At 37.9% G+C, this 27,825-nt stretch overlaps 2 protein-coding genes and 1 long non-coding RNA gene across 4 annotated transcripts; 2 read left to right on the top strand and 1 right to left on the bottom strand.

Moving 5' to 3' along the window:
- The first annotated feature begins 369 nt into the window (after positions 1 to 369).
- Positions 370 to 9,847, top strand: LOC112562839 (twinkle protein, mitochondrial-like). Of its 2 annotated transcripts, none has more exons than XM_025236384.1 (13): positions 370 to 537; positions 1,970 to 2,057; positions 3,037 to 3,187; positions 3,627 to 3,802; positions 3,964 to 4,120; positions 4,246 to 4,367; positions 4,909 to 5,080; positions 5,434 to 5,568; positions 6,017 to 6,090; positions 6,351 to 6,465; positions 7,117 to 7,302; positions 7,882 to 8,010; positions 8,441 to 9,847. In XM_025236384.1, the coding sequence occupies exons 1-13, from the start codon at positions 516 to 518 to the stop codon at positions 8,627 to 8,629; spliced, it is 1,716 nt and encodes a 571-aa protein (XP_025092169.1). In that variant the 5' UTR covers positions 370 to 515; the 3' UTR covers positions 8,630 to 9,847. The 2 variants fall into 2 exon arrangements, with proteins under 2 accessions (XP_025092169.1, XP_025092168.1); XM_025236383.1 differs by having other exon boundaries at positions 376 to 1,809.
- Positions 9,848 to 10,794: 947 nt separating this feature from the next.
- Positions 10,795 to 17,346, top strand: LOC112562840. Its single transcript, XR_003098935.1, has 2 exons — positions 10,795 to 11,433; positions 12,524 to 17,346. It is a non-coding gene; the product is annotated as an uncharacterized LOC112562840 (long non-coding RNA).
- Positions 17,347 to 18,487: 1,141 nt separating this feature from the next.
- LOC112561971 (protein unc-119 homolog B-like) lies at positions 18,488 to 27,772 on the bottom strand. The gene is made up of 5 exons (XM_025234855.1): positions 27,414 to 27,772; positions 26,500 to 26,610; positions 26,159 to 26,270; positions 25,496 to 25,668; positions 18,488 to 24,697 (listed from the first exon to the last, which is right to left on the bottom strand). Exons 1-5 carry the CDS (start codon positions 27,577 to 27,579, stop codon positions 24,585 to 24,587), a joined length of 675 nt encoding a protein of 224 aa, XP_025090640.1. The 5' UTR covers positions 27,580 to 27,772; the 3' UTR covers positions 18,488 to 24,584.
- Between the last annotated feature and the right edge of the window lie 53 nt (positions 27,773 to 27,825).

The following is a 27,825-nucleotide window of genomic DNA, read 5'->3' on the forward strand; positions in this document are numbered from 1 at the left end:
GTAACATTTCTAGTTCATAAAGCACTGAAGATGTACAAGTCAACGAGTGATGAATAATTATAAGTGCAATCATGATTGTGCAAAGTGACGCCCCCTATGTGGTAATAGAAAGTCGACAATAAAACTATAGTTGGAAGAGTTCGAGGAAGAAATTAGTGTATGTAACGTAGGTACCCTGCAAGTTATCGCTGTGACCACGAACTAAATATACGTCCGTGATGTGACCCATGTAACCACGGATGTGTATACAAGCTCGTGATGTAACAATTCAGCCGGAGCAGATGACACCAGAACAGACGTTCAAGCTTGCATCAGCCTTGTTAACGACGACCCTCGAAGTATGCAGAAAATTTAACTACATAGTGGCAAGAGTCATAAACAGAAGGCTATTTGTAATTAAATGAAACAAAGAGACGGCCGCAGATGTCTGCTGAGCCAAGGGAAGGTAACTCTCGCGACGGTTGTTGTGCACATGGCGCCAAATAAACTGCGCGAGGTGATAGTGAATACAGTCGATGTACGCCATCCTCAATCAGGGTCTGTGACGGCGATACTGTGGATACCTGCTTTGCAGCCGCAAGGCCATTCACATTTTTACGTATTTGTGACCTACTTTATTTCTTACTTCATGATTACGAGTGAATTGCGTAGAGATGAGAGATGTGCATGGTTTGAGGAGATGTTGAGAAAGACTTGGATTTCACAACACGACGTCTGAAAATATTAAATGTTATTTTAGTGAGTAGTTTGCGAAAACGTCTAATAGTCAAATGTAATGCTGATCACGACATAAAATGCTATTTTCTGATGGAATAAAGCGGCGGTTAAGAGTTGTGTCGATTCAATTTCTATCCGTGTCTCGGGTCCAGCGGAGGAAGGGAGAGCTGCGTGGCGTGCACATACAGACTTGTACAAATGCTACTGATGGCAAACAAACCACTTGTACTACATCAAGGTCAGCATTTGGTTCTCAAAAATCGGGACATTTTTGTGATGGAGGATGTACTGGTGAAACTGAGAAGCATCCAAGAAGCAGGCGAGATTACAAGCTAACAAGATATCAAGCCTCTTCTGGCGTGTCATGGATAGAAACATGTTTCCAGAACCGTTGCCACAGCAAAAAATTAAAATCTCTACATCCTTACGCACACTGCACTTTCAGTGGTCTTAACAATGTGCCTAGTCAGGTTTCCAATATTTGTGCTTGCTTCAAGGAAGAGAAAATCTTTGCTGATCGAAGAGATGAAAAATCTTGGGCAGTAAAGGGTAACTTGAGAAAAGCTTTGGGAAAAACACAGATTCCAAGTTGTGACCATTTATCTACTGGAACCAAGCCTTCTAGAACTGATAATACAGAAAGAGGCTTTGAATGCTGGCAACACTTGCAAAAATCTTCATGCTTAAGTTTTCATAATAAATTGCCTTTTTTTTCAACACAAACCCAAAGAAGAAAAGGAACATTGTTGCCAGATGCATGTGGGTCAATGACAAATCAACAGTGTCTTACTCCAGTGCAATTTCAGAATCAGCATATATCATTAACTTTTCATAGATCATATACAATGTTTATACAAGCTGACACAACTACTTTTCCCGACCACCATAGAACATTTACAAAATCAGTAAAAGTTTCTAATGAAGACATTATTTCAGAACAGGACATTAAAACATTTTTAGTTGAGAATAATATGAAGGTGGAACAAGGCCACACCTGTTTCATTACTCATTGCCCACGACTGGCACAGAACAACAAAAAAACTCAGCCAGGAATGACCGATACTGATGCTCTTTTTGTTAATATGACCAGTGGTGAGTTTTGATGAAATTATTAAGCTTACAGAAAATCTTTTTAAAGAAATAGTGTAATTTTAAAATGCACTAACAGATGTTAATACTTGAATATAAGTGTAAAAGATTTCACTTTTAATGATGATGTTTCATCTTTAGTGTGTGTTCTTTCATTCTCTAGGTCAATTTGTTTGTAAGCATTGTGATAAACGAGGCAGATGGCAAGACCTTCAGGACAATCTTCTTCTACTTGCATCAAAAAAACGAAAGTAACTAAATCATTCCATTGTCTTTTTCCTATTCTTTGATTACATTTATAGTAATTAAGTAAGCATTCTCCGATTGGATAGTTATCCATTATCGCTAGTTTTAGATGGTCTAGAAAGTTGGTCTATATTGAGACTATATTGTACTACTTTCTAGAGAATAAAATGTTATATACATTTTTCAATTAATTAGAAAAGATATCCTTAATTTTCAAAATGTGAATTTTGTTTGGAAAAGTTAGAGGCAGAACTGAGCCTGACTACAAGTGACTCGAATTTTTTTGTTCTTCTGGGGAAATACAAACTGGTTACATTTAACTTTTAATCTCACCTGCTAACCATTTATGCCATCAGAACATTTGGTGCTTTCAGCTATATTGTTTTGATTGAGGCATAAATCTATGGCTGTTGTGTAGCATAAATTGATGAGGGACAGTCGAATTGACATTTCGCATCACCGTTTAAAGTGATTTGCATCAGAAAGTAATATTGGTTCTATGCTCCACTTTTGACCCTTAACACATTATTTCATATATAAGGGTAGCCAATATTTATTCTTACAAATGGTTAACCCTTTAGCACCACATAAAAATATAACATTACAATGACTGGCTTATAACTGAAGACTGCGAAGACGACAGTGGATGAATTTTATTATTGCTGCTTTAAGGTAAACATTAGACCCAAAAACCTATACATTTTTGGAAAGTAGAAAGTTTGAACTTTGTAGTAAAAGTCATGAAAATCGCCTTCCCCATGCTTCCATCAAAGCCACGATCGTTGCCCATTGTGCTAAGAGGGTTAATACTTTAACCTGTCTAAATAATGTGCTGCATCATCATCCTAAGATTTATTAAAATGAGATTTATCTGACTGAGAGACATTCTTTGTGCTTGTGCATGTTTGCAATTAATAGCAAATTACAAAATGATTAACACATGTTAAGTAGTGAGCACTGTGGGTTTTTCTTCTTTTTTTACAGAAAAGATTTCCAGTGTTTCAAGGAAGTCGATTCTGTGCATGATGCTAGTCAGCAATCTCCACAAGTGCAAGATTTATTGGACAGAAGTATTGGGCTAAAATCATGTTCCGCTGATGTCACAAGGCAGATCTTGGATGATTTTGATATACATGTTAGTGTTCAAAAAAATCATCATCATAAATGTAGAGTTCTGAGGGTTTAGCATCCACAGCTAATAGACTTGTAATAATTGGGATTGGTATATTACAGTGATGCCCAACCTTTTCTCTCCCAAGGGCTACACTAGACATGATATAAAATCTCGCGAGTCAGAACATGGTGGTTTTGCCAGTAAAAATGAAATTATTATTGTCTGGTCAAAATGAGTGGGCCTGATGAGGCACCTTCGTAGGCCATAGGTAGGTTGGGCACCCCTGATATATTATGAAGAACAAAGACTAGTTGTTTGAAAGAAATTGCAATTTAATGAGCTTAAAAAGCCATTGTTCTCATTGTATAGAAGTGCATTTAAATGACGTCAGAACTCCTGTATCAGTCTTGTCGAGTTCCTCAAGGACTGTCACAATGCAGATACCCTTACTGTCTAACAGGGGCTTAAAATTGCCACACTGGACAAGTACGGCGTCAAGTTTGATATACAAACCAGAAGTCTTGTCTTACCAGCTTTTGATGGCAAAGGGCAACTTGTAGGAGTGAGACGTCTGATGTGCACCATACCAGAAGAAAATGAAAATCTCAGAGTCATAGAGGAATCAGTTCTTCCCAGGTATAAAACCATGATGTCCAGGAAATTTCTTTAGTGTATTTAGTGTTTGCTGTTGGTCATAACAATGTTTTATTTTTATTCATTTGCAACCTTCGTGGACTTCTCCCTGTCATGTAGAAAACATTAAAATGTTTAATCTGAGATTTAAATTTGTGTGCTAGGACCGGACCTCTTGGCTTGTTTGGATTCAATACTCTGTCCGATGGTACAAAGGAAGTAGTACTTACCTCTACTGAACTGGATGCTTTGGCAGTATTTCAAGAAACCCAGACGCCATCACTTGCTTTGCCAAATGGTTTTTCTTCATTACCGCAAGAGGTGAGTGCTTTTGTCTCACGACCACAGCTGATGGATTTTTGGCAGTTCTTATCAAAGATATTGTAATTTTGTACACCAGGAAGGAGTTGTGATCCTAGAGATATATCAGCTATTTATCTATACAGGTGCTTCCAGCCCTGGAAAGATTTAGCAAGCTGGTGCTGTGGCTTGGAGATGATATGCGAGCATGGGAGGCAGCCAAAATGTTTGCTAAAAAGCTTGGAAACGATCGTTGCTACATCATCAGGTAAAAGCAGTTTGATGTGTTCTCTTAGTTTGCGCCTTAAAGTACTTTTGCGTAGAATTATTTTAGATTTACTCCTATCTGCCATAATAGTTCCAGCTACAATCTGGGTATGGGCAGAACAAGAGAAATGTGTGCTGCCATTTACCCATTGTTGGGTGGAGTGTTGGGGGAAAGGGTAAGCATGCCTGCGAGTTTGAGTGAATCCTCTCAAGATGTAGTGTAAAGATACTGATGAGTTACTTGATTAACCTACAAGCAAGCTATCAAGCATGCTGTGTACTTAACTGCATTGAAGGGTGAATTTTACACTTTTTCTCTTTCTTACTTCCTATGTGACCTTTGCATTTACCAGTGTCCACTGAATTATCTGCTGACATGAATAAAGAACGTGAGAATATGCCCCCTACTAGCTTACATTCTGTAAGCATGCTTTCAGCTTCATCAGATTTTGTCAGCCTGCTGCAACATTCCTCCCGTCTCGTCAGCCCTTAGTGTTAGCTGCAGTTTTATCAGTTATCATACATGTATTTCCATGTTACAGGCCAAGTGAAGATGATCCCAGTCCCCTGGAGGCTCTGCGTCGAGGCGTGAGGTTAAGGGAAGTACTGGATAAGGCCAAGCCCATTATGCACAAATCTATCGTCTCCTTCTCTCATCTTCGGCAAGAAATCTTCTCAGAGCTTTTGCATGCAGAGCAAGTAGCAGGTGTCAAGGTAAAAACAAAGTTTTTGCTTCTTCAGATCAGTAGAACATGTTCAACCTGGATTATCTGACTTTTTATGGTTGATAAATTTAGGACTGATTTGATTTTCAAAAGGGTACATGTAGTTTTTGCACAAACGTATGTAAACAGTCCACCCTGAAATGCATTTTTTCAATGATGGCTGTATGTTTTATTTGTTATTATCTTTTCCATGATAAAAAAAAAGACCACGTTGATGAAGAAAATAATCTGGACACTTAGCAACATGTTGAAGCATTAGGCTTTCAATAAAAGCTTAGCAAAGGCACTATAGTCTTGCACTATCACTGCTTATTTATTTATTTTATAAATTGTGTTGGCTAGTGGAAGAGGTATCCAGTGCTAAACAAACTGTTGAAGGGGCACCGAAGAGGGGAGCTTACTGTGTTCACAGGCCCAACAGGTTCTGGGAAAACCACTTTTATTAGCGATTATTCGCTAGATCTCTGTATGCAAGGGGTAAGCATTTTTTCTTTGGCATTGTCTGTTTTCTATGTTTATTTAATAAGCAGTCAATAGAATTCGTTACAAACTAGTTGTTTATAGTGATAACTAAAAATGTGTTATTTGTCTGGTCAGTGTGTAAATGTATCTCTAGAAAATGGAAAGTCAAAATGAATGAAGAATTTGCAAAAGAACCATGTTTAGCTTCAATAAAAATCTTCTAGGAAAATTCTTGGTCAAGTTTTCATATAATGTGGTTTTCATTTATTGTTTATAACAACACACAAAGTACTTTCCTATTTAAGATCTTTATACAACAGCTGTCAATAGTGAATGCAGCATAAAAATATAAGCAGAATATCATTTGGTAGTGCAAAAAAATCTGTTTATGTAAGAGCTGTTATGAGGTATCTGGTAAGATCTGTCAGGAGTGAGAGAAAAAGATGGAATATTTTCAATCCAGGTGAACACTCTCTGGGGTAGCTTTGAAATCAACAATGTTCGCCTGGGTAAATTGATGTTGACACAATTTGCGCAGTAAGTAAAAGCTTGATCATTATTTTCAAATAACAAGATTACAGAAAGAATGTCAATCGTTCTGTATACTTTATAATAACGTTACAAATGCAAATATTTTCATCTACCAAGAGGTCATATTTGTATATTTAAATAGTTTTTATAACACTCATAAGCATAATTGTTGAAGCTTGTTTACTGTTAAATATTCTTATTGGAATAAATTTGACATCTGAACTTCAAACATTTTAACCACTTTCCTGTGTGGGCTGATTTTACAGGCTAAACTTATCAAAACATCTCGATCAGTTTGATGCTTGGGCTGATCGTTTTGAACAGCTGCCCATGTACTTTATGACTTTTCATGGCCAGGAGAGTATACGTAAAGTAATAGAGGTAAGGAGTGTGTGAGCTGATCAAATATATTTAGCTTCTGAAAAGTCTGATTTCTCGAATCATGGATACAAGATAAGATACAAGCCATGATCAACACAAACAACCCCAGCTGCAGCATGGGAAATATAATTTAGAACGACAACTTAGGACAAGGTTGTGGCTGGTCTTCTAGAATGTGAACACGTAGCACAAAAAGTGTACATTAGGAAAGTGCACACTTTTATACAAATTGTCCCAAATGTGATCCAAGGAAAATAAACCTTGTTCACAAAATGGTATTCCTACCAAAAGATTACTAAATTTTCCTTTGGACACACAGTATTTAAAAAAAATAATTAGAATGTTGTTTTCCAGCCTCCATTTGTGATTATTTCAAAGCTTCCTACAATAAGTGTCATTTAAACTGAAACAATCATAAAACATAATTCTGATGGTGCCATACTAGTACAAGCAACCAACCACTTTTTTGATATGTACATTCATTTATTATGCTCACACATGCAGACAGGCAATACAGGCATGTTTCTCAGACACCAGGTATTTTTGCCGAAGGCACTTTTAGTATAAGCTTTTGGGGATGTGAAAAATATCAAAACAGAAAAAAATGACTTTGTCTAGCTGCCACTGATTTGCCCTAAATTTATTCCTTAGGCCATGTCGCATGCAGTGTACGTCCATGACATTGCACATGTGGTGGTTGACAATCTTCAGTTCATGCTGGGCTCCAATGGTGAAATGGCTGAACGTTTTACCAAACAGGACATTTTTATCAGTTCTTTCCGCAAGTTTGCTACCAACATGAACTGTCATGTGACAGTTGTTATTCACCCTCGAAAGGTGTGTGCTTTTGTAGATATTATTCTTAAGTTGGGTTTCTGTCAAAAATGCATGAGACTTGAAGTGCAAATATATCAAAAGTGGGAAGAAAACTATCAGCAATACGCTTTTAAAAAACAAAACATGGTTGACCTCTTGTTCTTTTTTACTTTGTTAAATATCTTCATGGCAGTTTGTTTTAGCTGAGGACGTTGATCATTTTTCAAGTGTTGCTTGCAACATAGAGGTGCCTTCTTAAATACTGAGTGGTTCATTTGGGAAGATGAACTTAGAAAGAGAGCTTAGAAATGCAAAATAAATGCTTATTTGCTAGAAGAGAGTGTTCTTAAAGGGCGTTTTTAACCATGCTAAGTGCCAAAGCATCAAACCTCTGAAGTCCTCTCATTCAGGGCATTATCAAACAAGTTCCAACTTAGTTTTTTAGTTCAGTATGCTAAACTAACGTCTTGAACATTCGGCCAGAACCAATAGTCCCCTGTAACCTTTACACACAACTTCACCAGATTTGGTCAAATGTTTGACAACATTTACATGGCTTGAGATGGGCCTTATGTCTACTTGAAGGATTGATGGTTGCAGGAAAAAGAAACAGATGAATTAACAACAGCATCAGTGTTTGGCAGTGCCAAGGCTACACAAGAAGCAGACAATGTATTGATTCTGCAAGACAAAAGGTTGATGTCCCTTCGTGGGCGCAAGTACCTACAGGTAAGTTTTATTTTGTCAGGCAGGTCTAATAGCGACGTAGATCAAAGGAAAACTTGCTGCAGATCAGCAGCAACAGTAGGGTCATAGCTTAGGAAAACAAAGCTGTAGAAGATACCAAAAGTAAAATGGGAGTGGAGCAGGAAGCAGAGATCAGAGAGAAAGGGAAAACGAGTTTGTGTGTGTTTTTTTCCTGTCCTATGAGCACTTGGATATGCGCTTAACTTGTGATTTTGCATGATAATACCTGTGTTTATTTGTAGAAGACCTTCCTGATAAAATTTTTAAGAACCTGTCTACAGAAATGTTACGAGCGATCATGTATTTTTAGGCATGAAAGAGGGGTATGTGAATGGCTGCACATGTGAATTGTGATGGATCTAAACTCTGTTAACTTTCTATTGACTCAGCTTGTTAATTCCTTATTATCCAGATAACTAAGAATCGCTTTGATGGAGAGCTTGGTGTGATGCTGTTGAAGTTTGAGAAGGAAACACTGAGCTTTGTTGGCAAAGAAAAATCAGAAAAATCAAAACGCTCAGATGCTCATGATGATGACCTCATGGAACGCAACCCACTTTCAGCACATAGCACCGTTTATGGAGAGGATATGGACCATTGATTTTAAAAACAAGTTCTGTGTACAGAAGGAAATTATTCTTCAAATTTAAAAATTTTCATCCTCACGACGTCTCATTATTCTGTTATTCTGACTTCCTTTTTTAGCTTTAACTAGAACTATTAAAACTATTTAACTATTAGCTTGTCTTCCTTTTAAAGCTTTAAAAATTGTGTGTTATTTTTACTGATAGTAAATTTGCGTGCAATTAATAACAGGTTGTCACATTCTGTGACCAGATTAATTCACTTTCATCAAAGGAACAGTAATCACACTGATCATGGTTATGGGCATTTATGTGTTAGTTGTTCAGGCCCATACAGTAGAGTACTTCATGAAAGTTTTGTGAGGATAGGAACATTTGCTGACTGCTGATGCTGTTTGTTTTCTCAAATTCATGCTTTCATTCTTGCATCCAGTTCCTGGATGCTGTGTCTACCTCTTGCTTTTATTCCTATAGAGCAGCGGTTCTCAACCAGGGGGGGCGCGACGTGCTTACAAGAGGGGCGCGACGTGCTTACAAGTGGGGCGCGAAGGTGGTCATTTTTATAAAGTTTCTTATACCGGTATTAGTGAAATTAGCTTACATTGCTGGCTAAGGGGGACGCGCGGACGTACCTTTGTTCGTCAGGGGGGGCGTCACAAGGAAAAGGTTGAGAACCGCTGCTATAGAGTATGAATTGTGTTCATCTCCATATCAAACACCATCGCTGTAGTGCTGCAGCTACCTCGGATCATTACAGGACTCCATGAAATATGTTTTTAGGGGTTGTGAGACTTACTGACTGCTGTTGTGGTCATATTTTAAAAGTTTTACCATGTGCCTTTTGTTGAAGTTATACAGCAGCTGGCATCTAAGAGCTTCACAAGGCCAGAAATGAGCATGGGTAGTTATTTCTGAAAGGTCATGCCATTTCTGAAAATGCAATCCTTACAGATCTTTTTATAAGACTTGAACACTAAAAATCAAAATAATGAAGCTTTATTGTGACGAAAATTTTACTATTTTTTTTCTTGCTGTGATTTCATTGTGGCATTAATGAGACAGGTGAGAGGCTTTATTTTGGATCAGGTAGAGGAACAACTAGTAAATATTATTTGATGATTTGTATTACAAAAACTGGATTTCAAAAGTGAAAGATTGTGCTGCAGTAGTACAGTACAAGAAGAATTACTATTGGTTTGGATACTTAAAAGCTCCAGTAAAAAAAAAAAAAAAAAGAGTCATGATTGCTTATTTTTGAAATGTTTAAGAAATTTGATTTTCCAGTGTATGTGTTCAACTCAGTGTTTTTCTTTGCCTGGTAGTGGCATTACAGATTTTTGTGATTTATATAAAACAGAAACATAAGACATAGTTTGCAGACACGAGACCAAAAATTTTGGCTCATTTTTCATTCTCCTGGTCATTTTTTGTGGGACATATACAGTATTTAAGAGGAAGTAAAGTGAGTCAATTTCATGATCATGCCATGTACTTTCCCATTATAAATTGTTTGGCTTCTTTTTTGTTTTGCTCTGTTAATCAAGCTCTGTCAATATGGACTTACAAAGATCAGTGGAGCAACTTTCCATTTCCATTTAACAAATGATATTGATTCAGAAGTTATGTTTGGCCTTTGCATGGAAATTTTATCCTTTTATATAATTTCACCTTAGGTTAGTCTGATCTTGAAGAGTGCTTTTCAATTCCTATATTTAGAGACATGAAAGAAATTGTTCATAATCCATTACAGATAATATGCAATGCATATTTGTGATATCCTGATGATTATTGTAAAGTACATAAATCTTTAATCTTTTACAAAGATAAATGCTTTTTTTTTCTTTAGGAATGTATGCACATGTACATGTGTGTGCACATGAGATGAGTGGACGGATGTGTGCATGTACACTTGTATGGTTGAGTCAATGTCCGTTCATCTGTGTACATGTCACTGGAGAAAGATGATAAACATTTTTTCAACTGTTATTATCTAATGATGGTCATCCTCCATTGCTTAAAGATTTATTGACATTCTCCCTCCAGATCCACTTTTTAGTTTTTGTTAGTTCTTAGAACAAAGTGATGTCTTTTGCCTCATTTATGTTTTCTTTGTAGTACCTGATTAGGTTTTTTAACATTATTTATTGCCTTTAATTATTGCGGAGGATCATAACTCATGACTAAAGCTTTTTAAGCTCAGAAGTTGTCATCAACTTGTAAGCAGCGCAAGACAAGTGCGTGAATGTCGCTATGGGGGTAAAGATGTCACTGAACACATTTGCAATCTCCGAAAACGGTTTACAGACTCTCTGTCCCTTAACTGTGACATGTTTTGGGGACGTGACGAGAGGCAGCAGTGGTGACGGCGGACCCGTTCCGTAGGTCTGTCAAGGAATGTCTTGATGTTACTCAACCACCACTTGCCGCATTTTAACACCCAGCTTGTCCTAAATGTAGAAAGCCTGTGATGTTTAGAGAATGTGGAAGAAATCAGCGATAGGTAAGGTAAACTCGTGCTTTATCATTCAACCCAGCAAAGATAGATCTCGGTAACCCATTGCAAAGAGACCGGAAGTTGCTCTCTAATTATGGCGGCCCGATGACGTAACCTGACATCTGATTGTCAGTTCATGCGGCTTGTCGCTCGTCGGCTTACCGATATATCCTCATCTGGCCTGATGAAAACAAGCTTGCCGTCGGACCTTCAGCGCCCGATAGCTCGGCGACAACTGCTGTGTTGTCGCTGTCATCATCTCCGTCATCAAACAGCGCCGAAGCTCTCCACTGACTCACCTTGGAGTTTACACTTGAGGAGCATGTGGTCAGCAGTCTTCTTTGCAATACAAACACGCATGAACACACACATTATTCTCAGTTCCTCTTACAATTAATATATCGTTTTCGCGTTAATAAGTCTTTTTGTTTTCGCGAGAGGGGGGAAACATCAAGAAATCGTCGGGGTCGGTTTTTCCACTTTCTTACAAAGGAGAGTTCTCTGTGTCTGTCAGCTTCACGTGGTGATCACTTGAGCTTTTGCCGGAGTAGTTAGGCATGTTAGGGATTTACCGTGGCTAGGACACGCTTGTGGAAGCGGGAAGCACGGGTCTCTCCTGGCTGTGTACCTTCCCTGGCTAACCATTTGTGGGAGCAGATAGTCTAGCGAGGAGAGCAACGTTGTCTGAAAGCCCAGTGGACCTATCTGTCAAGGAGGTTGCGGAAGGTAAGGCAGGGAGGGAGAGGAGATGGGCACCGCCCTCACGAAAGCTATAGTCACTCCTCTGCGACCACCATCAACCATTTGCTGATGGGTGGCACTGGTGGTGATTTTTCCAGTAGCTGATTGGTGCAGGCTTTAAAACAATAGCTATAATTTGTGCTTCAACCATTGACCTGCTGCAATGTCGAGTGCTCAAACCACACGACTCTACATAACCTCTATAGAATCGGGACAACTTGGTGCACGCCTACCCGAAAGGTCACTTAATATTTATTATCAAAACAACCATGCAGGTCGTCAGTTTCTTGGAATGAAATGCACTCTTACATTTAGTAAATATTTTAAGGGGTTCTAATGATGGGAACGCGCATGCGTGAGATGGGACGGACAGCTGTCCACGATGGAAATAAGACAGGCAAACTTCACAAAATAGTAGACCCATTAAAAAGTATTTTCCTTCCTGCTGACACAAACCTAGATGATTTTTAGAAACTACGGAAATTGTTGCCATTCTTTTTCCCATGTTCATTTCTGATCCCTGTGTTTGTCCCTGACTGTGATCATACCTTTCTGACGTTACGTCATTTAGAAAGGGCTTCCAGGGTCATCATTAATTTGACCACTCGCCAAGATTAACAGGACGAGAATGATATGTTCTTACAAGGTCGAGACCTGATTGCGTTGGTTTTTCCAGAAATAGGTGCAGCAGACAGCGCGACATTTCTGAGGAGCCACCGGCATCTCATGGACATGTACCAGACACGTGTGACCAGCGGGACGTGGCTGAGCTGACTCCGCAAGAATGTTCTGGAGCATGGCGAGGAGGTCTGATGCACCAAACACCTGGTGTCATTGAGACAAACTGTCAGTGTCTTGACGATATGCGACTGGCATGAAAGAAGTGTGGATTTTTTTTTTTAATTGGGGAGGGGGAGTGGTGTCCGAGCTTAACTTTTTGCTCTAATTTAATGTCAGTAGTTACAGGGCAGCTGGGAATAGGTTTTCCCGTTTTCCCTTCTGTTAAAACGCAAAACAGTACCGAGGCCAGTCCCAGACAGGGATAGAACTTTGTTTCCTTTGGAGAGAGAAGTCATTGAATGCGTAACACGTGTGTGTGTGTGTGCACGTGCGCTGTTTCCTTATTTTATCTCCTAGTTTTGTGTGCAGCCAAACACAGCAGATGCTAAACACATGCATGGCATTAACTATTATCGTGTAATGCAGAGCCTAGCGCTGCAGTAGATCTGACATTCATCCCAATAGTCCTGAGACTTTTTCTGGTCCCAAAGAGATTCCGATTCCCCCCACACACACACACAGCGCTTCCTGTCTCAGCTACTTGACTAGATAGCTTCGTCCTTTACCGTACAATTTTCATTCTCTTTACTCTTTGTTTATATATATATTTGCAGTCAGAGCCATCACACACCTGCCACATGCTACACATTCTCGCCTGACCACCATCATCGCCACCACATCAGATTCTAATCTTTCAGCAGATTAAAACTGCTCCAGATGCTTACCTGTCACTCACATATTGATGCTGGCCCGCAGCCACTGGCCCTAGGTTTGCCGTCCGAGGTGCTTCTCTCCCGCATTATTCATACTCAATTTGAGGAAACTTTTTTTTCTCATAACCTCATGTGATGACATACTACAATTATTTCTGGGAAGTTGCCCACAGCGCCGTAACTATTAGTTCATGCGATGAGGTTTAAAAATATTTGCCGATCGACTGGAAATAACCCCGAGAGATTCAAGCAGCAGGTTATTAAAAAGAGTAGGACGCAGGGTTCGAAGCGTTTTCCATTTCGCACAGTTAATATTTTTGTCATGCAGTTCGACATGTCACTGGAAGTCATAGAAGTTTAAAAGGCGAACTCTTTTCTCTAACGAAAGCCAAACAGCAAAGAGAAAAGTCGCCATCGAACTGCTACCAATCTAATACAAAGGCGTGATCGCTGGACATTTTCTTCGGCCTTGAAGACACTGGTAGGTACAGAGAGAGAGAGTGTGTGTGAAGGAGAAAGAGAATGACCAACGTGAAAAAACACTGTTTGTTCTAGATATTAAGTTTACAACTAAGCTTGCTTTCGGAGCATAGAAGCGCCGTGCTGTAGTTGCGTTGCAGACGAAGAAAGCCATGAAGTCTTGGTGACCAAGCAGACCGAATAGATTCTGAAAAGAATACATTTTTAACACTTACATAAAATCTTATTTCCCAGAACAAAGGTTTTTTAAAGGCTGTGTCAGGCTACAGTGCGTGTCGAGATATGGAACAGTAGGCAAAGCCCATAAAAACCATGATGTTAGGAATTTGTTGCATGGATCGTGTGAAGCTTCTCTCTGTTGAATTCACTGAGAGGAAACTGTGTGTGGTTTATATTAACTTAGAAAGTTAAAGTTCGTGCATCACGTCCTCTTCCAACGGAGTTTCTCACTCCAGTAAAACTGTATTCCTCCTACTTCAAGTTCTAGTTCAAATAAAATATTATTAAAGTTAGTATCACCTTTGCCCCATCCCCACCCTATCATCTCTACATTTGTTGGAGAAGCAGAGGCGGAGCAAGAGAAAGATGATTGACGGGCCCATGCTTAACGAACACCGATCTTAGTTTAGGGACTAGCATCTTGTCACTGGGAGCTGATTGCCTGGAACGTTCTGGCAGGTGACACTGTATATAAACCGGACGGACTGCGGCGCGTCTTGGAATGCGGCGAGGTGATCCTCCGGCACAGAGCTACGACTGCCGTCCAGCACACGCAGAGTACAAAGGACGTTTGTCTGCTGCTGCTACTGCTGTTGTTGTTGTTGCTGCTGCTGCTGCTGCTGCTGCTTCTTCGACTTTGCCGACGTTAGAGTGAAGATCTCGCCGCACTCGCCTCGCCATTGCCGACTGGTGCATCTGATCGTCCTCGTTGGCTTGCCGGATCTTCACGCTTGCTGCTGTCCGTATTCGTAGACCGTGTTCCTCCAGAAGAGTCGCTGGGTCACAGCTTGGGTCCAGGTTCAGGCAGTTTCTCAAACAGCTCGAGCCAGGGAACGTTAGTTTGCGACCATGTCGTTCGGAATGGATGACGTCGTGATGAGCATTTACTTGCCCTACATCGAAGGAGCACCTTTGCCCAGGCCCCCGACTTCCAGAATCTTTGGCCGACGCTGAAGCCGCCCCGCATCTCTTTTCAAACGGGCCTCGCGTATGTGCTTGGACTCAACCACAAAGAGACATAACCCTAAAGAAATTTTGTCTGTACAATGATTAACAACGTGCAGTCTTCGTCCCTCCCCCCGCCATTCCCTGCCACCCCATAAGCTCTTTGTGAAACCTCGATATTTCTTGTTCGCTGGGAAGTTCTTGCCACCACTAGGGTGTGATTTAATTGCTTTCTGAAACAAAGAAAAAGAAATCACTTCCTGAAGGATTATGGATTGTTTGAAATGTTCGCATCACGATCTTTCGCTAACTTCATCTCTTTAAAGAAAATCAGTTTCCGTTGAAGACGTGTGGGAACACCGTTGCCGTTGACGACGGGATGAGGGGGGAGGTCAAAGGGATGTGGCATCATGAACAGTGAGCGGATGTAAGAAACTTTTTTTTTTTTTTTTTGATGATAAAGCGTTGTGTTATCTGACCAGCTTGACATCACCAACAGTAAGTTAAGAAAAAACAAACTTGATGGTTTCGTGTCATAGAATTGGAAATGAGTGCAGAGACTTCGCCTTGCTTTTCAATATTTATGGAGGCGGGAGATGGAGTGCTCGGAAATTCCTCCAGCTTATCCCTAGGGAAGCTTAAAATAGCCCGGTTTAGATCATCGCCTGTTATCAGTCTTAATCCCAGTTTCGTCGATTTCCTCCCGCCTACCCACAGTCACTCGTCCTTTCATCCCCACAACCCCTCCCTCACCCCTAAGGGCGCCCCTTCTATTCTGTGTGCGACATGTATTTTGGATTCAAATGAACGCGCAGTTCCACTAGTTTCCTAGAGTCACACCGTGCACTCACTCTAATGGATAGGCGAAAGACCCGTTGGTTCAGATGAGGTCACACATTCCAGAATAGGAGTCAGCTGCAACTTTCAAGTGAAGTGACACGTTACAACCGGTTGAGTCCTCCAGACTTCTGATCGTTTGACACTTGCACGCGCGAAGAGAAATGAGGGTGGGGGAAGAGGGGGGAGTGACGGTGATGAGAGAGGACTCTGAACTGCAATGGAGACAGATGCTGGAGGTGAGAAGAAGAAACTACAATGGTACGAGATGAACAGTATGGACAGTGGGAGTACTGTTCATTTTGTTTCAGTCGTTCAAAACTGTCATGAACAAATAACTTATTATTTTTTAAATATATTTTTTCTTTGTTCAAAAATTTTCATCTCCTTATATTTTCTAACATACGTTCGAATTCGAACATATTTTCTCTGTTAATATTTTAAAACTTTGTCTGATATTCTTATTTAAAATACTTAAAAAAATGTTGTTTCTGTAAAAATATTTATTGAAAGATGGAAAATGAAAAAGTTGACCATTTTTCCTTTTTCTCTGCTGAAATCTTCGCCTGTTCCTTGTCATTTTTTTTTAGTTGTTTGGTTTAAATGTAAATTTAAACTCTGCCTACAATACTATTTACGTTTTGTACATAGAAGACATACAATTTATTTTGTCTGAATCTAGCAAAACCATCACATTTAATATTCCAGGTGATAGATGTTCACAGTTTGGTTTAGAGCCCTTTATCCCCTCTGGCCGAAGTTTGTTAATTGTCAGAGGAGTAATTGTCAGTGAAGGTCTGCACTGTTGTGTTGGTGCATTAATGTCGACAATTGTCGTTGACCGGAAAGATTGACAGTAAAGCACTCATTATTTTGTTGAACTTAGAAAAATGTCAATGTTATACGGTGTATGGTCTAGGTGTCAAACTTCTCTGCTACATTTTCTTTGGTGTTCAAGAGGTTTTCTTGTCCGCAGCACTGATATCCCAGAAGGCACCATCAATGCCCCTAGACGTACGTGCGTCCACGAACTAATTATCCTTGGTGCGTCTACTTACTGTCAGCTGACAATATTGTCATCGAAATCCACTAAACCACCTTTCTTGAATGAATCAAACGATGGCATCCGTTTTATTCGGCAGAAAGGTTGCTGTTGGTAGTAAGATAAAATACGGCCTCGGGAAGCACTTGGTTACACACAAAAAACAACCCTAAATTAAAATAAGGTATCGTGAAATAAATTATCTTAAAGCCATTATACCATTATGGGGGAAAAAAACCAAGAAACAAACAGTAAAACGATTTTTTTTAAAAAACCCATCGGAATAAGTAAGGTCAAAAGAAAGCTAAACTAAAATTATGGTGCACGACGAAAGAAGTTTGGGTGAATAGGAAAAGCAAATGACAATAAATTCTACATACAAACCTTTCTTGGAAGATTTTCTAGTTAAAAAAGATTTTTCGTGGAACAAGATTTTTTTCACGTTGATTTCTGGCAACATTATGCAAATAAAAAAATAAAAAATACCTGTTGTTGGGTTGTGGCTTTGATCGAGCTGCTTTGCCTCCACATTCTGTATTTTACGTGTGATGGATGAATGCAAGCGAGCTAAAGACCAGGCAAGGAAAGAAAGAGCGGGTCGAGTTGCCGGTACAGTGGGTGGGAATCTTAGCTCGCTCCTTATCTACATACTTTGTTATGTGTGCCACGGTGTCCTCTGTTTGCTGACGAGCGTTTCTTTGTTGTATGGTTGACTGTCGGTTCGTTTGTAGTATTTTGTGCACAGCGCAGTGAGCTGGTCATCACACAGGTAAATGCTTCCTACAAATTCTGTTATTAAATCAAGTAGACGAAAATAATGTTGAGCAGGACCCTATAGCAAAGAAAACATTCTTATGCTGGAACCGTGACTGATTTTTAACTGCAGCCAATATATATATTAGCACACGTAGTAGAAATTCGTCCAGGACTGAGGCAGTCCGACTTTCTATACTTCAGTCGATATTCTTGCACCATCCCGCTCCTGGCTGCACGGCGCTTGCATCATCATACGAGCGTGCAGGAGCGAGGGGAGTTGCAGCAGGGGTCGATGCCGCATCATTCCACCATGGACGTGTATATAATACAGTTCGTGATTCCACCACGTGGGGCTCACTTCTGCGGGAGACACACAGGTGCATCACACGGCCAGCGAGCATTGTTGACTTGATAATTCAAAATTATGTTTAAGCGATAACGAGCAAAAATCACCAAGTTTAGTGCATATTCATGCGAAGGAAGAACGCACAAAACATCAAGTGAAAGATAACTATTTTGTAAAGAAAATAATTTGAATTTACATTAAGGGTAAATGGTTGAGAAAAATCTGCAAATCAAAGTGCAATGAACAATTTTGTTGTTTTTTGCAAAATAAACAGTTGGTGTAGTGTTAATGAAAACATAAGAACTAATTTAACAAAGTACACATTTCTTAAGTCTTCTAACAGTGATACTGGATACAAGTGTATTGTTCCCATCTTCACAATCTAAAAATGCTTCATTTTGACAGAAACTGCTAATTTTTTGTTAATTTGTTTTGTCACATTTTTTTCCCTCGATTGTCTCCCTTTACTTGTTTGTGGGGAGGGGTGGGGGGGAGGGGAGGAAGAAAAGACCAACGAGAAAGCTGTTTTATATGAGCATTTAATTGGTATTTCACATCAAAGTCCTGTTCAGTAATAAGGAGAAGGCTACAAAAGGTTACACAATTTTTTGTTGTTGCAAACACTATAATGAAACTTACATTTAAAAATTGTGATACCTTATAGCTGTCAAAAATCAATAACTGATAATAAGTGATAGCAAAAGAACAAACGAGTATTTTCAAAACTACCCCTCCCTAAAAGAAAATAAAAACAAAAGGAAATATAGAAAAAAAAATTCAACTGAATATTTGAAAATTCTAGTGTAAGATTCTTCAAGTAGCCACAGAGTTGTCACCTCTAGCAACCACATGCAACTATCACTCACCCAATGCTAAGGTGCATGCTTTGATGTATAATTTTTCTCAATAATATTTCTGCAAATTTTCTGTACCTGTATAAGTTTCCAATGAATGAAAGTAACATTCTTGAATTAATAAAAGCAGTCTTTGGTCAGTGAAGCAGTCCTTTTCTTTCTGCATATTAATAAGTGGTGTTGACACCAACGTAACCCCTCATAAAAGATCACTCTTTAATTTTTTTAATAAAGTTTTACACACTGTTAAGCCAAAGATAAGCTAACAAATTTTTTTTAAAAACGATGACCGTTTCTGTGCTTATGAACCAAAATCCTATGAAACAGATCAACACCACACCATGCTAGAAAACCCTGCCTGAATGACAGATCAATACACCCAAATTTCTCTCTTCATTATCAGTGATCACAACTGCCCTCAATGTTTTATCTCACAAATACTTGAATAAAGAGATGTCCTGGTCTAATCTGTACAAAAAACATTATGCCGTCTTGATTGAAAGAACTATCCTACGAAAGCATCATCCTAATATGAGTCAAAAATGATAAACCCAAATGACAAAAAATTAAGCAAAGTTAATGCAGCTTAGTCATTACTTTATCTATAAAAATGTGTAGCGAAATTGTCCTTTAAAAAAAAAGCACATACAAAATTTACCTAACCTCTAACTATTGATATCGATGAAGTTACAATCAATGCAAGAGCTTCAAGCATACACTACTTAGGCTAGGCTTAATTAGTGATTATACTTTTCTGACATGAAAAATTGAGGTCTTTCTAAAATCTAGGTAAGAATTAAGATGTTGATTAAAACTTGTATTTTGTGAACAGAACACTTATATGCCATAATGAACCAAACCCACTCATTAATGTTGCACATAAGTACAGTGAGCAAACAACTCAAATTGATAACTTTCTGGAACAACCACAAAGTAACACAAAGATTATGCACAAAACAATTAGACATATGTGAAGGCTATCATGATGGAGAAGAGAAAGAATGAACCATCAAAACTACAACAGAAAGGAGACTACCATTATGACTTCATGTATGTGGTGAAAGATTGCAATGAACAATGCTTTCATCATGAACAATTAAACAGAAAATATCAAAAAGCTCAGCTAACAAAAAAGAAAAAATCCTATAAAACTACCTTGCAAATGACAGTAAATAGCACGATTTCAAGACTGACCTTTGTCACAGTTGCTCCACCATATGAACTATGCATATTTTTTATTTGACGCTCTTTTTCTCCCAAAATTGAAAAAAAATGAACAGGACTCTGATCAGTAAGGGAAGAAGAGACAAGGAAGAAACGCTTGAACATGATGCATTTAACTTGCTCAATCTTTGTGCCCCCACCACTCCTGCTCTTTCAAATTGTTTTCTTTCTGCTCTAGTTCACAACACTACCATTAAGTGCTTGTGAAAAATTGTGTGAAATCGAAGCATCATGTAAGAAATGCTTCTTGGAAATGAATCAAAACTTGTATAAGTTATTACAAAAATATTTCTCAGACTTAAGTAGATGTACAACAGGATAAACTGCTTTACTTGGAAATTGTAACACTTAATGTGTGTGCAGTCTGAATGTCGAAATGACTCACAACCAGAAGAAAAGTACTAAACAAAAATGTGTCATAGAATATCAGCCAATAAACAGATTTTACAGGCCTATAAAAATAACAAATACACACATTCATACAGGACATATTCAAAACATTAAAAACAAAAATTCCTGAACACAAACATGTACAATCTGCACATGCATACACAAAACTGGGTGGACGGAGAAGGAGATGATGTGCCAAGAGTGAATGGCTTAATGGCAGTGTTTTCTTGTGTTTATCTATTTATGTTTATAACCATAAGAAACCTATTAATATTCATCATCTACTGCAGTAATTTAATTCAAAAGAGGAAGTAACCTTTGCATCATTTGTAAGAATGTGTAAACTACATGTCAGTCACAAAGAACTTTTTATTCCATGTTCCATACTCTCATTGTTTTAAAAATAAACTAATATGCATCAAAAACATAAATCAACATGCACAAAAGAAAAACAGCCACAATGTATCTATACAATTTATAAATGAGTCCTAGTCAATATCTCATTATTTGTTTTAAAAATAGTAGAATTCTCAAATATAAATGACAATATCAAGGGCTTTGTAGTATGACCTGCACAAAACTATGCTTAACATTCAAGTCTGGAATGTTACAAAATACTGAAACACCTATAACAAATATTAAATAAATGTACTAGACTGATAAGAAGATAATGAGTCATAAATACATAAGAAAATGTTTCATAAAATAGCTTAAACATTAATACAAAACCACAGTGACATATCCTAGCTGGAATAGCAATCGGTGGATATTTACAATCAGTGACTGCAAAACACACCCACCCACACACATGCATGCACACGCACGCATGCATTCACACAAAATTTACACACTGCATGCTGTGGTCAGTGAATGTTGTTCCATTTGGGTAATTCTCTGTGAAAACAGGGGAACAAAACTATTAATTTTTCATGAGGAATGGGAAGAAGAATTATGTATGTACACTTCAAAAATGATCGCCTGCATTAATGCCATCAGGAAACTTGCAGATGAAGTACATCAGCTCTGTTGCAACTTTTTTGTACACCACTGTCAATCAGTGCAGTGTCCACAAATGTGAAGCAGCGGTTTGAAACAGCATGTACTGACAGCTGCTGACAGCTATTTAAAGACCACATTAGTACATGTTAAGAATCCTTTCCAAGTGCAGCTTCTAAATTCTCTTGATGGAAACCAAGATACAAGAAAGAAAAGTGCCAGAGAACATGAATGGACATACTCCATCCTCTAGCACCACACCTTGAATTGTGGCATTATTTGTCCAAACTCTGTAATTTTAAGTGTATGCACCCCTACCCACCCCATCCCCCTAACAGATGACCTTTAGATACGGAAATACATTGATCTGGAAATATTGTGCAAGACTTACAATTCTTTACTTACTTGAATTGTTCACTTATGTGCATACAAAGCACCAGCAATGCCTTTCTAATAAACCATCTTGGTATGATAGCTATTATAATCATGAAGTCATTCACATGTATTTAAATCGCCTGTCTTGAGCTTGTGTGAACATGGCTAGACATCAACTTGTAGCCTCAACAGACAATCTTAATAATTTCCATTCCTATTTCCTTTAGACATTAAAAAAGCAGGTTTCTCAGTACTTGGCTCTTTGTAAGTAAGATAATAACAAATGGTCCCAGTCAGTGGATTTACTTTTTTCCTTTCTTTACAGAGCTCATTCACTTTCAACTAATGTTCCTGCAGCTTTCAGTGAATGTTGTGTTTGTTTGAAATTGCAGCAAATAAGTCACGAAAGTGAGACTAACGACCTGCTCAAGGAGCAGCTAAGAATGTACACAATCCTCAACAAGCCTGCTGTGGATTCTTGGAAGCATGCTTGAACTAGCTGGAACCACAGTTCCCCCCTTCCATCCAAAAGAGAAAATCACAATCCTCCCCTCCCCACCACAAAATCCAACCTACAAAGGCTTGGAGAAACCAATTTAAGGTATTACTGGCAGTTGTGCTGATGGCCTCTTCAATAAATACCTGCAGAGGTCTCTTCCAAAGCTCTAATTCACTGTCCTGAGGTAATGATCTGTAAGTGACTATTATGCAAAAAATCAGTAGAAATTTTAAAGGAGTCACTGGCAACAAAAGGGATGTGTCACTGACCAAAAAAAAGAGAGGACCTTAACGCATAGGGACCCTAAGCAAAAACTGTTTTAAAAAATTGATCTTAGAGAAGACTTATTCTTGGCGATGGACATTAAATCTTTTGTCTTCTCACTATGTCCATTTTCAATTGGCAGCAATAAATTCCAGGAATTTTCCTGGACCTGACTCCCCACATTGATTTTATTGATTCAAAACATTTTGCATCTAGTTTACAATTGATAATAAACTCCTACCATTCTGAAAAAGGTTCACACATGATGCATGTATATACTGCATATAATTTGTAGTATGACCCCATTTTGCTAGATGCAAGGGCTGCCTAAATCTGAACTGTCTGAACTAGCATTAGTATTGCACTGTTCTGAGCTATTAGACAAAGCAACATGTACCACATGCAAATGCCATACAATGCTTTGCTTGATACCACTTGATAGACAAAAGAAGTCACCTCATATACAGGTAATTCATATATTATGAATGTTAATGCAAGTTCAAAGCCATTGTAAAATAACAGAAAAATACAAAACACAAGATGAGAATGCTTCTTCATAGTAGGAAGATGCAGCATAAGCAATGCTTTGTTCACTTAACTCTTAAATCATTGTGTAATAGAAGTGTCTCAATCTTCCTGTTTGAACAAAAGGTATTGAAAAGATGGCTATTACAATATTGCTACCAAATTAAGGAGTATTTATCTACATCAGTTCTGCCCTAGGATCTTAGCTGTTTGAACCAATTGTTACTGTACCAGTTGCTGCTGTGCATGAGCTGATACATTTTACATTACACATAAAGACAATAGAAATGTAAGCATTTGTAAACTTTTTTATTTTATAAAATATTTATATTTTATACATTTGTTAAAAGGTGAAAAGACCTTTTTGTGAGTTTATGTATAATGACAAAATTTGCAGACGTTGTTACAACACATTTCGAACCTCTTTTAAAATAAAATTTAAAAAAAAATTGGCTTATGCTATTTCTATCAGAACTGTTTCACTAATAAAGGAATTTTCTGTGTAGATTAGTGTGAAATTTGTCTTGATCTGGGTTGTTGTCTTTTTAAGAGATTGCTATTATAAAAGTAAACATTGCTTTTCATTTTCATGAACAGCCAGCATAAAAAAATTTTAATGGGTTTACGCATCTATGTAAGATGTTCCTCAAATGAGTCAAAGCCAAAACTTTAAATAAAGTGCAAGGAAGCAGAGTTCTACATCAAACAAATGCCTGCACACAATATGTGTGACATATAGTTTCTGTTACATGTGGCATATTTAGCCATCTGAAGTTACAAAACATACCAGTCACTATGCTTAAGAGTCATACAATCCAAATCTGTTAACCACTACATCTGCCTAGGGCATGCTGTCACTTGAAACTGAGAAACTCTGGTTTAAAAAAAAAAAGACTAAATGAATTCTGCAAAATTAAGTCCTAAAAATTTCAGAAAAGAACAGACAAAAAGCGTTAAATCACCCATCTACACTCAAATAAATTTTGATAATGCCTAGCCTAATCAGAGAATTTCTCTGACACAGTAAAGGCAGTCAAGACAAAGGTTCATCAATAGCACTTTTGTACAACTTTTCTTAAACTTTCATTTTCATTTTTTTTTCTTCAAAAATATTTCCAGAAACATGTCAATGCAGTAGAACAACCATTATCAAATTGTCACAAAAATTTCAGATCATGTGTTTCTCATGCTTACGCCTTATTTGACAGCTACACAGCATGACTGCCAGACGCACAGTGAACATCAGGCTCAATATGTATTCTCAGTTCCTGGATCTGACCATCAAATTTTTTAAACAGTCGAGAGTTGTTTAAGATAAATGCACCGAGAAAGTTGTTTACATTTTAAAATGCAAAAGTGGTGCGTTTATGTTAAGGTCCATCAGGAAGGTTTTTTTTTAATTTTGTGAAAGGTAACCAGAAGCACAAAGACAGAAACACAAAGCACAAGACCTGTTGGCATGTTGAACAGTGACACCTTCTTGCCAAGGAAACTATGATCCCCCATTGTATGCATAATCCGCCTTGTTATGCATCACCAGTTTGTCCTCCACAAAGTAGAAACTGTCAGACTTGGTTTCAAATGGATGATCAATCATTTCTTGAACTGAAATGAAAGAGGGTGAAACTGAAGTAGAGATTACATATGCTTAAAATTTTGAAAAAAAAAGAGAAGTAGATTCAGCTTACTAGAAGAGGAAAAGATGTTCTGAAAACTGTCAGATCACTGATAACCATATAAAAAAGGACTGCAAATATGTACTGAATGGACCCTGTGACCAGCCAATACACCCACCCCCCCTAACTAATTTTTTGTCCATACGGAGAGATTTTCAATACTATTTTTCAAACGGTCACACAGTAAGCTCTGACCCATTTTTGGGATCAGTGTAGCTAAAGAATCTGCATTTTTCAGTTATTATACTTGGAAATTTGCTGCATTTTGTAATTTCCTGTTTCAAAGCTGAAAAGTACATTTCAATTATTTCGAGTATAAGAAAGAAATGTCTTCTAAAAAGCAAAGTATCTAGTCAGGAAAGAGCAGTTTTTAGCTTAGAGGAGAATGTTCTACATTGCAGGTATTAATGAAGAAATAAGATGAAAATTATGAATTCATGGGACATAAGAAGAAGACTACTAAACAACCTTACCTTAAAAAAAATTTCAAGATTTACTACTGGTGAACTATTTATCACCACTAAGCTCCTTGCCTACAGATACAACAGTCACAAATCTTACTAAAAATATGCGTACTGAAAGTATTCTTAAAAATTTCATTTCCTGCTCTCATTCTGCCAGCTAAAAGTCTTGTTAATTCAAAGATATAGATTTCCCTTGTCATGGACAGCTCAAAACTGTTGCTTTTCACTCTATCATATCAGCATACAAAAATTATTAGCCTTACTTTCATCAGGAGACAGAGAAGGAAATTCATATATATGTTCAACGGTGTTGCGACTGTGAGGGATGCAAAAACCAAATTCAAAGTCAAAGCACTTGAGGAGACGGTCCCGGAAATAGTGCTTCTCAATCATTCGGAACTTGGTCACTTCTTTGTCTCCTACTACAAACTCAACCCTGCAAAGCAACAATGTCAAAGTAACTGTCTCACATCAAAATATACAAGTAAGGGATATGAATAAAATAAGGCAAATAAATCTCCAAGTCCATATCTTTGAAAATCAAAAAAAATATCCAAATCTTGCAAGGCAAGAAGATTTGTGACATATCATTTGTCGACTATATGAATTTTGACATTATATTAGTACAGCCAGCATGCCATAAATTTTTAGAGATAAGGAAAAAGACATAACAGGAAACAAAAGAGAACAGGATGAGAGTGAGTTCTACATGAGTGATAGTGAAGAGAAATTAGTGGCAGCAAAAATTAAATACAAGGTAACTAAAAACATTGCTCTTCAAAATTTCTACCAGTGTTTCTTTTGTTTTTAAAAAAATGTAAATTATAATAACATGCTTCTGCAAGAACATTTGCAGACAGAAAAGTCTGATGTTCCCAACATGTTAAAAAAATGAGAAAGACAAAGTAAAATATTCAATCCCTTACGTGGCTCCAACTGTTTTCAGTTTGAGAAACTGGGGGGTAAACTGATAACGCACAAATCGTCCAGCATTTGGGTCTGAGTCATCCAGTTCTTGCTCAAAGTCTTCTCCATCACCTTTAACAGTTAAGAAGATAAAAAAACAAAAGTGTTGGTTAATGTGTCTTACTCTAAAATTCTAGGATTATTGGACAATATGGTTTGGTAAATATTAATGTGACTAAACTCTCCAAGGTCAAATTTAAGTATTATTGGACAATGTAATTTGGAAATATAATAAAATAATTTTATTAAGCATATAGAAACAAATCCACAAATGGGGATGAGCAAAACCACAATGCCCTACCAGGAGTGGGCTTAGCCACTTCAAACAAAACTGTCTGTGATTCCATGTCTCTCAATCTGAAGCGGGTAAAATCTATGCCGTAGACATTTGCTTCTGGTGGACACAAGTATTCTGGAAAAAAGTTGCCAATTTCTTTTCAAAATACAACATAAATGCTGACAGCAGTTAGTGAATGTGCTTTGACATTAAAATGTAATAAAATGACTAATTTTCAACTATAAATGGCTTAAAGGTGTCTTGGAACTTAAGTTTGCAACTGAAAATAATTAAAGAAATATCAGATAAATATACTGTGATAGATCTTAGTAATCCATCTTGTATAGGTCGAGACCATACACAGGAATAGTTTGATGCATGGAAAATAAGACAAACATGCAGCACTGGAAATTAGGGAAATTATTGGGATGATTATAATTATAGGGAAATTATAAAACGTTTCATATTACCAGGTTTAAGACTTCTTAAAACATATGCACAGTCTCATTTGTACACAATACTGAATCACAATTTCCAATATAACTGCTGTATACACCACCTTATATGCCATTTAAACCAATAGTAAACTTTCACAGAAAGTAGATATTTCAACACGTTGAAAACAAACAGTTAAATGTCCTTTCTGTCTCTATGTGAACTTCCTGAAATCTCTAGCAATTGACGACGGTACTCTACTTGTATACATTTAAACTGCGAAAGACATGCAGTTTCATATTGCTAAGGAAATCGGATGTGGCTATTATGATATAAAACAAATTTTAAACAACAGAATGGTCACGCATTCGCAAAAAACGAAACGTCACTGCCGCACTTTGTTGTGTTCATAGTAACAAAAAACTAGACCAGCTGCAACCAAGACACAAAAGGCAAAAGCAGACGACGAAAACACCAAAAATATAAACAATGGCTATCCTTACTCTCTGTGCATCTGCTGAGCTTCAGAATATCATCCGGTGTTATTATTTTCCTCTGTAGTAGTTCGTCTTCTGACAACATTTCAGAATTTCTGGCTTGTTTCGCCTGCCTCTTTAGAAAACCCTCCTTTTTCTTGCCAGGATTTGCAGCCTTTGTTTCAGAGCTCATTTTGTCTCGGAAGTAAACAAAGGAATCACAAAGTCCGACTGGATATACAAATTAATGTTAACGTCTGTAGGGGTCGTCGTTTAACACGAACAGATCAGTTTCTCTCCTCTTTGTTTCCTAAAACACCTTTGTGTACCTGATCAAGTCTCACTTCTTTACCATTTACTTTACTATGGCGGCGGTGGTTACAGGAATGCTGGGATTGCTAAGGGACGTCACTTGCCTAATTTGTTTTCCCGACAGTAT

Source organism: Pomacea canaliculata, linkage group LG4 (genome assembly GCF_003073045.1).
Source record: "Pomacea canaliculata isolate SZHN2017 linkage group LG4, ASM307304v1, whole genome shotgun sequence".
Classification (NCBI taxonomy): Eukaryota; Metazoa; Mollusca; class Gastropoda; order Architaenioglossa; family Ampullariidae; genus Pomacea; species Pomacea canaliculata.

What these genes read in the sequence shown, in the direction of transcription:
- LOC112562839 (XM_025236383.1), top strand. Translation starts at nt 795, where the DNA reads ATGCTATTTTCTGATGGAATAAAGCGGCGGTTAAGAGTTGTGTCGATT. An exon ending in ATGTTGACACAATTTGCGCA is followed by an intron (nt 6,091 to 6,350) that starts GTAAGTAAAAGC and finishes CTGATTTTACAG; the next exon opens with GCTAAACTTATCAAAACATC. An exon ending in GTGGGCGCAAGTACCTACAG is followed by an intron (nt 8,011 to 8,440) that starts GTAAGTTTTATT and finishes CTTATTATCCAG; the next exon opens with ATAACTAAGAATCGCTTTGA.
- LOC112561971 (XM_025234855.1), bottom strand. Translation starts at nt 27,579, where the DNA reads ATGAGCTCTGAAACAAAGGCTGCAAATCCTGGCAAGAAAAAGGAGGGT. An exon ending in GCTCAGCAGATGCACAGAGA is followed by an intron (nt 26,611 to 27,413) that starts GTAAGGATAGCC and finishes ACTTTTTTCCAG; the next exon opens with AATACTTGTGTCCACCAGAA. An exon ending in AGTGGCTAAGCCCACTCCTG is followed by an intron (nt 26,271 to 26,499) that starts GTAGGGCATTGT and finishes TAACTGTTAAAG; the next exon opens with GTGATGGAGAAGACTTTGAG.